Source organism: Genypterus blacodes, unplaced genomic scaffold, assembly GCF_046128005.1.
Source record: "Genypterus blacodes isolate CSIRO-AG114 ecotype Tasmania unplaced genomic scaffold, CSIRO-AGI_Gbla_v1 ptg000641l_1, whole genome shotgun sequence".
In the NCBI taxonomy this organism is placed as follows: Eukaryota; Metazoa; Chordata; class Actinopteri; order Ophidiiformes; family Ophidiidae; genus Genypterus; species Genypterus blacodes.
The window spans coordinates 1-16,164 of NW_027467351.1; the positions used below are offsets into that span (position 1 = coordinate 1).

The window sequence follows — 16,164 nt, forward strand, 5'->3', positions numbered from 1 at the left end:
GAACTGAGATCCTTCATGGTCTTCATCATCCTCAGCATCCTATTGCATTATGGCTAAGGTTGAGGAGTGTAGAGGGGTTGATTGGTAAGTTCTGAGCCTTCTTACCGTTTGATGCAGGACTCGATCATGTCGCTGGACATCAGCTTCAGTCGCGTCTCCAGGTGTTTACCAAACTCCTCCTCTGGCCAGTGCAGGTCTCTGATGAAGGACTGAAGGGCGTCCAACTTCCAGAAGAGGTCCTCAGATGTCCCTGAGCCGTTACTGCAGGGGTCAGAGGTCAACACGGTCAAAGGAAACCTGAACTAACTAAACAACCCAGGTTCTCCAGGATCTGAAGGACCCCTGAGATGGTTTTGGGGGAAAAGGGGTTAGAAGTTTAGGTAAAGCAGAGGAGGAGGGCCCGGGCAGGATGGACAGCAGGTCCACTGGAGGACAAGAGACACAAGAGACACAGGAGACACAGGAGACACAGGAAACACGGGAAACACAGGAAACACAGGAGGAAGGTGGAAAGATGCAAATTCCAAACAGAGCTGAAGCTACAAATGAAAACAGTGAGGTCACCACTTCACACTGTGGAGGTGCAGACTGAGGTGTCAGGATCATTAAACATTCATCACCTTTAAGCAACATACGCGTGATATTTACACACAAACTCTGAATGAGACAGTACCTCCACCAAGGCCAAACATCTATCTACCATGACGGCACAGCACAGGCTCAAAACTTATCAATCACTGGAACCCTCCACACAGTAACTTAGACAATCCATATCTCTGTATCTCTACATGTCCCCAGGAGATATGAAGCAATCAGTCAGATCAATTATAAATGAACAATTAGATCAAGAAATGAATTAAAATCAGACATGTATATCATTATTATTATTATTATCATTATTATCACTATCATTATCATTATCATTATTATTATTATCATTATCATTATTATTATCATTATCATTATCATTATCATTATTATCATTATCATTATCATTATTATTATTATTACACTGATCTGGTGAAGCATTTTCTTATATTTAACATATTTATTAGAGTATCAGAGTTGAAACATGCAAACCATCAACCACCAAAGGCCTACTGGGCCTTGGTGGAGGTATGAACCTAATTGAATGAGATGTTTTAATTTCACCTTAATTTAAAATATATACAAATATTTCAAATATAATATAATAAATATATTATTTGCTCTGTTTTATTTTTTTTAATAATCTATTTCAGTACTTTTTAATATTGCATTCCATTGAATTTGCTCAGATTTTATAATTCAGGCTTTACTTTCATTTTCTATCTTCAAACTTTTATTATTCTCCTTTTTGTCATCAAGGATATTTCATTTGAATTTGTCTTTATTTGATCTCTAATTTATTCCCTTCCATTCTAACAGCTTTGATGTCTTAATGGTGTGAAGTTGACTTTGTGTATTTCTTGATTTCACTCCTTGCTCTGTTTGATCTGAAGCCGTCTCTTCTTCCTCTGTCTGACGTGTTAGTATGTTAGTTAGTATGTTAAACACTTTTCAGCGACTGACTTCATTATATTAATGTGTCGTCGTGTTAGAAAGTGAAATTTTGGCGCTCGCTGCTCGCCTGCGCTTAAACAAAGCGTAAATGAAACAGTTTCCTCTCAGCTGGCGTCTGAATTAATCACTCGCTCCACGTGAAGAAGACGAAGCTGCAGCTCAGGTGTTTCTCTGCTTAATGGAAACCTTCAGTTGATATTTTTGCTGGTGAATCCACAAACACGAGGGAATCAGACCCACGAGGCCGGGCGGCGGGGTCGCACTCTGCAGGAAGCGGCGGCTTTACACCTCGACGCCCTGCTGGGGGCGCCGACGAGGTTTCGCTTAAGTTTGGAAAAGTGGCATGGAGCAAGAAGTGTGGAGAGAAGTGCAAACGTCTTCCTCTGATGAAGACGGGAAGGAGAGGAACCAAGCAGCTGCTACCGGAGAACAGGGTCAAAGGTCAGAGTCACTGTAGGACAGAGATCCGTGACAACAGACAGAGGGTTCAGGGTCAAAGGTCAGAGGTCAACATATGAGTCTGTATCTAAGCTTCTGTCTTCATGTAGAGGAGCTTTAGAGGCTCTAACACCTGATCATGGATCCATCAGGGTCCATTAGAGACCTGCAGACCTGAAGAAGAGGAGGAGAAGAACATCTACACACTGACAGAGGAACACACAGAGGTCAGAGGTGATGGAGATGATGAAGATGAACGCCTGCGTGAGTGCACTAACTGTTGTTGGTTAGATGAAGGCCCTCTGATTGGCTGAGGAGCCACATGGACATGCAGCTTCAAAGGAAGAAGAGAGGCTTTGGCTTTGACTTTCTTGGTTTTGTCTCTTAAACATTTCTAACATTTAGTTTTAAAGTGAATCTTCACTCAAACTGTTTCTGTCTTTATGAATCCTTTTATCCTCTGTGAACTACAATCACTATCTAAATCACTTTCTTGTTCTTCTCATAAGAAGATCTATCTATAGATCTATAGATCTACAGATCTACAGATAGATCTATAGATCTACAGATCTACAGATAGATCTATAGATCTACAGATCTACAGATAGATCTATAGATCTACAGATCTACAGATAGATCTATAGATGGAGGTGTGACTTCATTTGTATTCCAGACGTTAGGATTCTCCTGCTGCAGACTAAACTTCAGCCTGTTTGAGAGACAGACCGCTCTGTCGCTAAGCAACGGCACGCTCTGACGGACAGATCCAGGCTCTGACTCAGAGTCTGGATCTGTCCGTGGGCCCGCTACCTGGGCCCACTGACAGATCTGCTACTCTGGGCATCTGGAGGCTGGTTAAGCTCCAGTGGAGGAGGAGGAGGAGGAGGAGGAGGAGGAAAGGAAGAGGAGAGGAAGAGAGGAGGAAGAGGAGGAGAGGAGAGGAAGAGGAGGAGAAGATGGGTGAAAACTCTGACATGAATCTGTGTGATCATTCATCTGCTTCACCTCCAGAGGGCGAGAGAGGACACACAGGAGCTGCTCAGCCTCAGCTCAGACCATCAGGGACAAGCTGATCCTGATCCTGACTCAGACTGAAGCAGAGGCAGGATGGAGCTTTGGTTCTTCTTCAGATGGAGAACAGCTTCATCCTTTCTTGATTGAACAAGATAAGAGACTTTGCTCGTCTTCAGTGTTCCCTGAACTGAACTACAGTCTCGGGTCAAAGGTCAAAATCAGGTCTTTAGCAGAGAATCGTGTTTCCAATCCTGTTTACGTGGAGCAAACTGGACCTGTTCTCCACTCAGTGCTGGTGCACCCAAACGTCTTCCTCCTCTTTCTCTTTTAGCCACAGCCAGTTCAGCCTAGTCTGCACTATTAGCACTTAGTCTGACTGTGACATCATGTCCTGGTGTCTGACAGAGGAAGGAAGGAACATCTGGATGACATCTTTACATGACATCAACACAACATGAAGAACTTTGATCCAAACACAAGGAGCAGGAGGTCGTCCACCTCCAACAGGAAGACGAGGTCAGGGAGAGGACGAAGAGTCAAACAGCTCAGCTGACAGAGGACAGAGTGAGGACAGGTGAGGACAGGAGAGGACAGGTGGGGACAGGTGAAGGTAAAGCAGTGGGCGTGTCCTTACTTGACGGGTTCCCAGGTCTCCCTCTCAAAGCCTCTGTGGATGGACTGAGCGATGGACGACTCCATCAGGTCCACGTATCTCACCACCAGGGGGGCGTAGAGGTCCTGCAGGTGTTTGTGGAACTTCCCGTTACACAGATTATCTGAAGAAGAGAAGGAGGCGGAGTCTCACTGACTGATACACTTAGACTCTAAACATCATTTAACCCCTCAGGCGCCAAACTGCAGCTCATCAACAATAGAAACGATGAGAGGGTGAGGATGATGAGGATGAGATGAGGAGGAGGAGGAGGAGGAGGAGGACGAAGAGGATGAAGATGTTAGCGGCTCTTTGTTGGCAGATAAATCACAGCACGTACATTTTCTCTGCGTCTTTGAACAAAAGCTTGGCATTTCTGAGGCTATTTCTAAAATCAAACCCTCACACACACGCACACACACACGCACACACACACACACACACACACACACACACACACACACACACACACACACACACACACACACACACACACACACACATTTCCCCCCTCTGTCTCCGCCTGCACCCAACTGGTAAAAAGGCAACAGTGACAAAGACCACAGGAGATAAAATGGAGGCCAGTGTGTGTTAATGTGATGCCTCACGGCTCCATGCAGCGAGTCTGCTTTTCCTCTTTGTTTATCTCTCCCCCTCTGAGCATGTCTGTGTGTGTGTGTCTGTGTGTGTGTGTGTGTGTGTTGGCGTGCCAGTCAAGGTCGATGATACGCAGTAGGTGCGATGTTTGTTGTGTTCCCTGATCACTGCGCTCCCAATTAGCCACTTGAGTGGCTGCTGTCCACTTGGACGTGTTGTGTCCACTTGGACGTGTTGTGTCCAGGAGTGTGTCACAGGGGCTCGCCTGGCGTCCCGTCCACAGCGCCTCTAGACCTCATTAACTTCTGCCATGGTCTCGACTTTGGCGCCTGTCTGCTGCTGAGGCTATTTAGAGAGGAGACGACCTTCTGTGTGTGTGTGTGTGTGTGTGTGTGTGTGGTGGGGGGGGGACTGAAGACAGACTCACATCCTCCTCTGACACACACTCTGACTCTACTCTCCACTTCCTTTCATTATATTTGTAAGATGCTGCATTTATCTTAAGAAAAACTAAAATTATCAATGAAGACAAAAGAGAGAAACATGAGAGATAAAAGAGTTCAGGCATTCAGGTTCTGTTCAGGTTCTGTTCAGGTTCTGCTCAGGTTCTGTTTACCATCTTCAATTTCCATGTGATCAAAAACAAAAAGTTCATTCATCTCTTTTGAAGTTATTTGATTTCCTCATCAATCCTCAGTTTATTAAACGATCATTTGAATCTCTAAGTCTCTTTATTCAGCTGAAGCTCAGAGTTGGACAGCAGAATGTTTCCTCTCTCTCTTTCCGCGTCCGTCTCTCTGCAGCTCATTAGCAGATTCACACAACTGACAAGCAGCAAACATGAAGCTGGTCACTAACAAGTGAGCATAACCTGCTCTAAGTAACCGCTTGGGCCGTCTCCTTGACTCCTGAGACGCTCTGGAAGGAGAAGCGCCGCTCGGGGATGATTAACGCCACCCACACACACACACACACACACACACACACACACACACACACACACGCACGCACGGGGAGGGAAGTGGATCCTTTACAGCACCATGGACAGCTCCAGGCAGGAGCAGTTCATTAGAGACATGACTGACCTGCAGCGACCAACCAGGACACACACACACACACACACACACACACACACACACACACACACTCTGACAGACAGGATCCTTAATCCTCAGAGGTCTGAAGTCATTTAGAAGATTTTTCTCTTCACTGATTCACTTCATTTTTATTTTTCCCATCTAGTCTAAAACAAATTTGAATAAAATTCCTCTTGGTAATTAAAATGAATGACAGATTAGATTTTTTGTAGATAATAATTAAGTGCTGAGATAATTTTACATTTTAATTCAATAAGATTTGATGTTATTAACCTCATCCTTGCTGCTTTGTCCCTCCGCCGCGTTGACAAACAGAAGATGACTGTGATGAACTCATGCTAACTTTAGATTCTCCTTCCTCACCCGACAGCAGACCACAGTCAGACACGTATGACCTCTGACCTCTACATCATTGACACATAAACGGCCGGGCTGGTTACTCACAGTCGATCCTCAGGAAGTCGTTGAGCAGCTGGAAGAGAGGGAAGCTGTCCCAGCTGTCGGGCGGCTGAACTTCCAGAGCGGCGTCCATGTCTGCCGAGTAGAGGCACAGGAAGGTCTCTGCGTGCTCCACCATCAGGTCGGACCACCAAGCAAACGCCTTCAAACACACACATAGAGAAGCCACCAGGGAGAGACGCCCAGAGGAGAATCAAAGCCAAACAGGAAGAGGATTAGAGCAGGATGAGGGTGAGAAGCTCTAACATCCATCACATTATGAGAGCTGAGCAAGATTACACACACGCTCCAAGCTCCATTAGCCTAAAGAACTCCAAACTAAATCAACTCTTGTGCTAATTCATACAGACTGGTTGTGTGAGGGTTGATTGATAAGTTGTGAACCTCATATAGTATTACATACAAATCACTACTGCCTTAGATCTGGTCTATGATAGGCTCAGAACTTATCATTCAGCCCTTCATACTAAATGACTCACAATGAAACCACGCTTGGTGATTGATAAGGTTGATGGAGGGTTGGGGGGGTCGTTTGATAAATTGTGAGCTCAGTGTTGCACTAACAAATGACATCCTGTATATTCTCTATGCTAGGCTCAGGACTTATCAGTCGACCCCTGTAAGCTAAAATCTCTCGAAGCAAATGACAATCCTTGTGAATTTTTACCTGTGTGTTCCTAATCAATGACTTCTATAAAACCTTTCAGACAGGCTCACTTCTTATCAATCAACCCAAATGGTTGGTTATTGTTGCTGTGAAGCAGCCATTGATATCTTGCAAATGAAAATGTAGAATATTTAGCTGCTGTCGACCCAATGCCTCAAAAAACAACCGTTGTGATTGTAAAAATAAGAAAAACGTAAGAAGAGAGTCGATTGATAAATTGTGAGCCACATGTAGCATTTTCTATACTAGGCTCAAGACTTATCAGGGTTAGAGTTAGCCCTAACACTTAAGACATTTTGCTCCATGAGACTGAATGACTCTCAACAGCATACTTTGTGACTGATAGGAGTTGATAGGTTCAAAAAAGGGGTTGATTGATAAGTTGTAGTTCTTTCTTTTGTGTGCGGGGCTCAGGACTTACCAGTCAACACCAAGACATTGTGAATCATATTGACTAATACATTACAGACAGGCTCGCAACTTATCAATCAACCCCCGGTAGGATGGATATGGTATTCTTTGCATGGAGCTCCAGTGATCTCTTGCATAGACACTTGGCTCTTTCTGTCGCTCTTTCTCACACTTCTCACATTATCAAATCAAGTTGTCTCTTCCACGACTTGGCTGCGTGATCTCTGTGGAATCTTCACAGCTCCGAGCGAGGAGGTGCGGCGCTTGTACACCGAAAAAAAAAAAAAATCACAGGCTTTTCTGCTGAATCCACAGAGGAAACAGCAGCCGCTCCTTGACGAGCGTGGCGGGGAGCTACTTAAACACTCACCCGCCGCTCCTTCACGCACTCCATCACAGGGAGAGGAGTCGGCGAGCTGCTGCCTCCACATCCTGCAGACGCTGTGGGGATCGGGCCACTCTAAGCATGCACACGTAGAGCACTCGCTCTCCCCCCCCACATGCTGCGGCGCTGTGGCCGTGGCCTCTCCACAGGAGCCCTGAGGATCCATGGTGTTTGCTCATTCACATCAAGCTGTCAACACTGCCATGTGAATGCACCCATGGGGCTTCAGAGGGTGGTGTGGCGGTGGGGGAGGGGACGCTCATGCACTACCCATGGGAGCTCTTAGCATCGGTTAGCCAGAGTGCCAAAGGAGACTGAGTTTGTGCCTGGCATATCATTATGAGTTATACACTTGAGACTGCTGCCTTTGAGTTACAGAGAGGAGACGCTGTGCTGGAACACATGAGGCTGGACCCACGTTTAAAAAAGACAACAATGGGTTTGAACGGCGATAGAAACAGTTAGAAAGAGCCTACATCTGTCTACATCTGTCTACATCTGTCTACATCTGTCTCCTCTGCCTGCAGCTCAGCACATCAGCACATCAGCTGCAGGACCACATCTGCTTCTCTCTTCTTACATGGAAGTATTCCATCATGGATTGTGAATCAGCTGTGTGTTGTCATAACTCCGTGAAGGTTCTGACTTGTTGTTGTTGTTGTTGTTGTTGTAGTCGTCACCTTCCCTCTTCCTGTGCAGAGACACCTGTGAGTCCTGCTGCCGTCCTCACGTCTTCAAAGCTCTCAGCAGCTGAGCCCATATCAGTGTTAGTAAACACTGATCGACCTGAAACGCCTCTGTGTCGGCAAAACAACGTGAAAGAAAGCTCTGGGTGTTGTTTAACCCTTTGAGCTCCGACACCAAGACTCTAAACTATTCCAGTCTAAAGAAAGCTCACATTGTGTTTGTGAACACACACAGCGTCTGACTCCTGTGACCGCCAACACACGTGTCAAATGTACAAACCGTGATTATATGAGAGGAACCAAGTGGAACAAAAGTGATGAGCAGTACCCAGAGTCAGAGCCAAGGAGGAGCCAGGAGAGAGGAAGAGGAGTCATCATTTAGACTTCACTCAGAGATCAAAGGGGTTTGGGTTTGGACTCTAAAGCTGGTTAGGCTCAATCACTTCTGTGGGTCTTCATCATCATCATCATCATCATCATCATCACATCCTTACCATCCTTAGCATTTCAGTGAAATGCAAAGGGAGTGATCACATGATCCCCAATCACATGAAGCATGCTGGGTATTTTCTCCATTGGTGCGTCTTGAGGAACCCAATGGAGAGGAAAGGATCTGTTGGTCCCAGGTCTGACTTACCTGAGCCTCAGAGGATCCACAGCCCAGACGCTCCCACAGGCATGAACCCGTTCATTTAGAGACACCACAGGGTTTGAAATTCAATCTAAGAAAACAAGTTGTAATGGTGCCAAAGGGACTGTAGGTGGCGCTGTTTCAGACGAGTCAACCCACACAGAGTAGCAGCATGATGCTAGCAGCCACATGTCTCCCAGGTGGTGGCGCTGTAGAGGATCAGAAACAGCACCACCTAGAGGCCATTTAGGGCTCAGCAGCATGGTTTCTCTTTTGGGGTCTAAACTTCAGACAGAAGGTCCAACTCTGTGTGTTTCCTCAGAGTGAAGCTGATGGACACAGGAGGACATGATGAAGAGCTTCACTCTGTCAAAGGCTCAAGTGTTGCTAGCTTTCAAGCTAACAACCGTTGCCACAAGCTGGGGGGTTAGGAGAGGGTGAGAAGGGGGGGGGGGGGGGGGGGGACCTAACGACCCCCAGAACAACACATGCACAGACTGGAGGGGAAGGAGAAGGGGAGGAGCCACAGTCACATGATCACATACCTCTGTGCCCTGTTCATCCCCCCGTCACACAGAAACCAGAGAGAACAAGACACATCAACCAGCAAGTCAGCCTGTCTGTCTGTCAGCCTGTCTGTCTCCCTGTATGTCTGTCTCTCTCCCTGTGTCTCTCAGTCTGTGTGTGTGTGTGTGTGTGGTGTGTGGTGTGTGTGTGTGTGTGGCTGTATGTAGGATCATCAATTTACATATTGAAGCCTTCTCTCTCTCTCAAAAGTGTGTTTACTTCATTTCATCTCAAACAAACAGCTGGTGTGTGTGTGTGTGCGTGCGTGTGCTTGTGTGTGGGTGCGTGTGCGTGTCCGTGTGCGTGTGTGTGTCTGTGTGTCTGTGTGTCTGTGTGTGTGTGTGTGTGTGTCTGTGTGTGTCTGTGTGTGTGTGTGTGTATGTCTGTGTGTCGGTGTGTGTGTGTGTGTGTGTGTGTGTGTGTGTGTGTGTGTGTGTGTGTGTGTGTGTGTGTGTGTGCATGTGCTTGTGTGTGTGTGTATGTGTGGGTGTGTGTGTGTGTCTGTGTGTCTGTGTGTGTGTGTGTGTGTGTGTGTGTGTGTGTGTGTGTGTGTGCGTGTGTGTCTGTGTGTGTGTGTGTGTGTGTGTGTGTGTGTGTGTGTGTGTGTGTGTCTGTTTGTGTGTGTGTGTGTGTGTGTGTGTGTGTGTGTGTCTGTATGTCTGTGTGTGTGTGTGTGTGTGTGTGTGTGTGTGTGTGTGTGTGTGTGCGTGTGTGTCTGTGTGTGTGTGTGTGTGTGTGTGTGTGCGTGTGTGTCTGTGTGTGTGTGTGTGTGTGTGTGTGTGTGTGTGCGTGTGTGTCTGTTTGTGTGTGTGTGTGTGTGTGTGTGTGTGTGTGTGTGTATGTCTGTGTGTGTGTGTGTGTGTGTGTGTGTGAGTGCCTCCTCCTCACTGACCTCAGCATGATGCTCCTCGTTCTGCTGCAGCACCTCGATCACCAGCTCAGACAGGCGGATGGTGTCCTCCAGCTTTTTGGCCGGTGTGGCTAAACGCCCTACATTCTCTGGAGCAGAGAGGTCAAAGGTCAGTGTGGGCAGTGTTTATTGCTGAACACAGGCTCCCAGAGCAGCTGGGATCATGCATCACACACACACACATGCTGATGTCACATTCACTTTGATGATCTCACCGCAGAAACAAACATTTAGATTTGACTCGAGCTTTAAATCTCATAGCTTGAAAATGACGGCGTTGCCATGTGAACAAAGCTTTTGACTGATCTTCTTATTGTGACACTTAATCTAAAGTGTAATGAATATAACTGTGAATCATAACAGAGGACCTGAGGTCATCTTACAGAGCCTGAGAGCTGAGCTGAAGATGATGATGCTGCTCTGCTTTAAAGAGCTGCTAATGCTCCTCAGGTCAGGAGACGAGTGGGCAGGTGGGTGAGTGAGTGAGTGAGTGAGTGAGTGAGTGAGTGGGTGAGTGAGTGAGTGGGCGAGTGGGTGAGTGAGTGAGTGAGTGAGTGAGTGAGTGAGTGAGTGAGTGGGTGAGTGAGTGGGCGAGTGGGTGAGTGAGTGAGTGAGTGAGTGAGTGAGTGAGTGAGTGAGTGAGTGGGTGAGTGAGTGAGTGGGTGAGTGAGTGGGCGAGTGAGTGAGTGAGTGAGTGGGTGAGTGAGTGAGTGAGTGAGTGGAGTGAGTGAGTGAGTGAGTGAGTGAGTGAGTGGGCGAGTGGGTGAGTGAGTGAGTGAGTGAGCTTGTGCTGCAGTGGGATGCTAGCAGCGTTTAGCGGCTGACTCATCGTCGTTCCCGTGGTGATGTGTGAATCATCAGAAAACTCTTCCTCCATTTCTCAGTTATCAACTCACTTCCTGCTCTCAGCTGGACTGTCGCTTTGTCGAGGAACAAGCTGATCTATTCTTTTATTCTTTCTCAAGTATCCATGAACATTATGTCACCTCAAAGATGTCAGACGATGACATCATCTCTGTGATTCAATCATTAAATAATCACAACAGAAACTTGCAATTGTAAGAATGAACACAAGTTCCCACGAGGCGTTCAGGAGCCTCCAGTAGGTCCATTTGTCTGCGGTGTCCCTCAGGGTTCAATCTGAGAGTCCCTCATGTTTAACCTCCACATGTCCCGCAAGGCCAGATCCTGCTGGACAGCAACCATTGTTACCATAGCTACGCTGATGAGATGCTGATTGACTTGACAAACTGTGAATGTCTCAGCATCAGCAGCAGAGAAGACCAAAGTTCCACACCTTAGAGACAGAACTCACCCGTCTGTCTCTTCACTCAGCTATGATCGTCCATTCACACATCTGCAGTCTTAAGTTCATTTGTTTGACCGGTCCTGATCAATATTTAACTGATAACTGATGATTCCATTTGTGAAAGCTGTCTCTTTAAAGCTCACAGCAGCTGATCCTTGTTGCCATGGCGCTCATTTACATCCCCAGTGTTACTAAATCCTCACTGAGGATGAGTTTCCTAAACACATGAACCGAATCATTTTACAGTCCGAACACTGAGGATGGAAGAAATGGAAGAGTTTAGCTGAATTCAGCTGAAGGTCACAGATACAGAGAGACGTTAGTGAGGTTCATCTGAAAAGTGATGTTCCTACAGATCAGGGAGGCTGAGATGTGATGTCAGAGGGGTCTAAGGTGGCGATGGTAAACAGGTCAGGAATGAGCCAATGGGAGTGACAGTGCAACATCACCTGCATCCTGGGTCTGGATCTGAGGTTTCTCTGCTTTAACAGTCAAACAAAATGGGTTTGAGAAGGATGGAGAGAAGGTGGAGAGGTGGGAATGTGTGAGGACCAAAGTGAGAACAGACTGGAGATTAATACAGGAGGACAGACAGAGGTACAGAAAGCTAAGGACAACGCTGACTTCCACCTTTGATTCAAGGTTAATCATATAAAACGCACATCTAAAGATCTGCTGAGGGAGAATCAGCACAAGCACAAACATCTATCAACCAACCATCACGTCGACAGTGAGAGTTAGAAAACCGCACGTTGAACATTTCAAACCCAGAGCAGCCTCTGAACCCGGGCAGGATGTGTGTGTCCCACCGGAGCTCTGAATGATCTCAGACACTGAGGAGGATTTACACACAGGCAAAGTAAAAATGCATTCAAGTCGCAGGCAGACGAAGAAACGGGATTAGAAGCAGGACAGAAAAAGCTAACATGAGCTGAAACTTAAGAAGAAACTCCAACAAGACACAAACCACAGATTCACACAAAGCAGAGACGAAGACTTACAGAGGAGGGGGGTGAGGGGGGAGAGGAAGGTACTCACGAATGGTTAAATCCATCACTTGAGACGCCAAGCAGAAGACGGGATGCTCGTACATCTCTCTCTTTTTCCCTACAGAGAAAGAGGGAGGATACCGAGGCATGCGAGAGAGAGGCAGCGTCAGACAGGAGGAGCACAGAGGTCGCCCACAGAGGTCGCCCACAGAGGTCGCCCACAGAGGTCGCCCACATCACAGGAGGCCCAAACCAATCACCTAGCTGCAGTGAGAATGGGTTCAGATCTCATGTGGTGTTTAGGGGGACAGTAAAGTAGAACTAATGACTATTTGTACAGCCAAGCAACCATCACCATGACAACCAACCCATCAATGAACGGCAAACCATCAGAGTAAACAGGCTTCACTCCCATAGTAACACTCAGCAGGAACCACCTGAGACACTACAGCTATCCAGACCGCTTAGCAACCGCTTAGCAACCGCTTAGCAACCACGTCAATACGCCCTTCCAACCACAACAACATGAGCAGCTGAACCGTCTACAAACACCTACTAAACTACCCCAGCAACACCCTAGCAACCATTAGGCAATCACATAACAGTAACCTGGAACATTGCATCTACTGTATCTATTATGAACTCATGATCAAGCAGCACAGCAGAGACATCAACAACCTCTAAGCAGCCGCTCTGGATCCCTCTAGTCCTTAGCCAACTGTGCATAAGTGGTTGTGGACCTCCAGCAGAGTGATCACACAGTGGGGGGGGGGGTGCTGCTGTGTCACCATTAGTCATGTAGAGGGAAAACGTCACAACTTCAAGAATGCAATACAACACTGTCATGTACAGAGATCTAACAACGGCCCAGTAAGACCAGTGAGACCAGTAAGACTAGTAAGACCAGTAAAGCAGGTCAGACCAGTAAGACCAGCATCCACGTCAGATGGAGGAACAACAGAGGAGAAAGGAGCGACCACCTATGGAGTTTTAGCAGGAAGCTGGTAGAGTTTGTTGTTGTTCATATTGCGTGGACTCTGATTGGCCCATGTCTGAATGTAAATCGATCAAATCGAAGCAGTGAAACAGTGTATCGCTCCAAGCTTTGTGATTGGCTGAGTGGTGCTGGAGGCGGGGCGAGGGGCGGGGCCAGGTCCCTGTGGGTTTGTGGTTTTTGGATTAACCACTCGTTAGGCAGAGCAGAGATTCAATCTGGAGTCTTTGGTCCTCCAACAAACCAGTATGAGGGGAAGCAGAACTGGACTCTGAGTCACAGCTGAGACACTAAGGGTCACGGTCCTTAGGGTCTTCAGCCAGGCCAGGGCGGGTCTGAGACATCTTCATCAACACTCAATTAGCTTAAGGGAACAGTCTGAGATGTTATGAAACCATCTTGTTCTCCCTCTGCTGTGAGGTCAAAGTGCTGTGTGTGTGTGTGTGTGTGTGTGTGTGTGTGTGTGTGTGTGTGTGTGTGTGTGTGTGTTTTGCAACATAACATCAGACTTCTTGATCTTTTTGGTGGCAGTTAGCTGAGCACTTCCTAAATTTTCTAATTCAGCTCTGATGAAGACCAAGAACAAGAGGATTTCTCACCATCTACAGGGTTCCTTTAAAAGGTCAAAGGTCACACATACAGCAGGTCATGATGTATTTTCACAGCTAGAGTTTGTTGCAGCAACTAAATTGTTACAATGTTGAATTTTCTGCTTGGTTTGGTTCATTTTGGTTCACAGGAAATAAATACATTCATTCATTCATTCACACGGTTAGAGTGATGAAGTCGCACACGTCTCTGTATGTACAACACATACATGTACAGAGGAACCATGAAGGAAGCCATGAAGGAACCAAACCTCCGCCTGACTCAACCAAAGCCAGACACCACAGTGTCCACACACCCAGAGGGAGGCGGTGGTAGAGATCAGGGCGAGTCCACATCAAAGCCAGCGTCTAAAGAAAACCCAGACCAAGCGACAGCAAAACACTCAGTGGCCACCGGGGGCAGCGTGTCGTGTTTGTCTTGTTTATTGGCCTCTGTGTTTCCACGCAGCAGATAAGGAGGAGCAGCAGAAGCCAATAGACAAGGAGCAGAAGAGGAGAAGAGGAGGAGAGAGGAGGCATCTGAGGGCGAGGGAGGGCAGGGGAAAGAAAGAGAAAGAGAGCATCACTCCATCTACGGGGCAAAGTGAGAGGGAGAGGAAGAGGAAGAGGAAGAGGAAGAGGCAGGTCAGGGCGGAGCTGAGAGGAGCTGAGCAGAGTTGAATGCATTTTTACTTACTGGACATTTAGCTACCAAACACTACAGACAGCTTTAAACACAACACACCAGTCACTGTGGAGGAAACCAGGACGTTAGAGCTCATTAACCCTCGAAACGCTGAGAGGTTCATTTGCTTTTTACTTCCCAAACTGAAACCAATTCTGATGTAAATTCCCTGCAGAACGCTGTTTGTTGTTTTCTAGACAACTTGACTGTCATGTGATTGATCTTTGATCCGAGTGCTTCAGATTCAGGACGTTCAGACCTGCAGGGTGGTGAGACTGTGAAGACTCAATCAGACATGAACGTGTGTAAGAACATAGATCAGCCAGCATGGACAGCGTTTAGAGATCAAGGCTTCAATCATAAACACACTGGAGAAACACAGAAGAGAACAAAAAGGCCACCAAAAACAGAGCAGTTAAGTTTATAATGAATCATTTCATTCTAAAAGATTCCTCAGTTAATCTTACAAACCCATTTAGAACAGAACAGGGACATTTAATAACTCAACCTTAGTAAAGAGGAGAGGGAACGTGCAGCCTGAACATTCTGGAGTCTGGAGCCATCAGGAAACAGAGAAGAAGAAGCAGCAGGAAGTGTGGTGCAGGAAGTAGCTTACCTTCCAGCTTGGCGTACTCAGACAGGCGCTGGTAGTTCACCAAAGCTGCCTGCTCCAAACATCTGCGGATCACAGTCTTCACGTCCTCCTGAGGGACCGGAGTCACGATGTCCTTCATCAGAACCTGGCAGAAAACCAAAGCTTTCCTCAACCAGCCAACCAGCCAATCGATCAACCAGCCAATCAATCAACCAGCCAGTCAACCATGGCAATAAATGACTCGTCTTCCTCTAACTAATCTCTGCAAAGGGGGTTTGAACCTACAACCCTCTGGCAGTGAAGCAGCATGAAGTCCCTCCATGCTTGGTTGCTTGGTAACAGTTCTAAGGGACATGAAACTTCCTCCCCTCATCTGGACTGAGATGTTGCAGAAAGTAAAAACATTTTTACATTTGTGAATAGAATGAAACATGGAGTGTCGTACCCTCTCCAGTAGGGACAGCGTTGCTTTCAGCGCCCCCTCTGGCCGTCCGAACGGGAAGCAGTACCTGTGAGGAGACACGCAGAACACGTGAGCTCCACATGTGATCCACCAGAGCTCCACATGTGATCCACCAGAGCGCCACATGTGATCCACCAGAGCTCCACAGGTGCGCTTGGTTGAGCACTTTCCCACCTGAAGTGTGTGATCTGGTTCTCCAGGAGCACACGGAGTCTCTCCTTGATCTCCTCAAAGCGTTCCTTCTCCTCCACAGTCACCGTGCCGATGCCGTCGGGCCTGCAGACGCACGCAGGAGTGAAAGGGTTAAACACAAACACACCCACACACACAGCACAAGGAAGTTTTCCGAGTTTAATCTCAAACAATTCCGACTTTTGTCAGGAAAATGTTTCAACTTTAGCCTCAAAGTCGAGTTTAAATGTTCCGCTTTTATTCTGGTAAATTTTGGACTCTCTCTCCCTCTCTCCCTCTCTCTCTCCCCCTCTC

At 47.0% G+C, this 16,164-nt stretch overlaps 1 protein-coding gene across 1 annotated transcript; it reads right to left on the minus strand.

Moving 5' to 3' along the window:
* Window positions 1–59: 59 nt before the first annotated feature.
* LOC142990661 (calcium-dependent secretion activator 1-like) lies at window positions 60–15,954 on the minus strand (the record flags this gene model as incomplete). Its single annotated transcript, XM_076140507.1, has 7 exons — window positions 60–261; window positions 3,629–3,770; window positions 5,785–5,941; window positions 10,039–10,145; window positions 15,237–15,360; window positions 15,661–15,724; window positions 15,853–15,954. Coding segments are annotated over 7 exons (856 nt in total), but the record flags the coding sequence as incomplete, so codon positions are not given.
* Window positions 15,955–16,164: the final 210 nt, after the last annotated feature.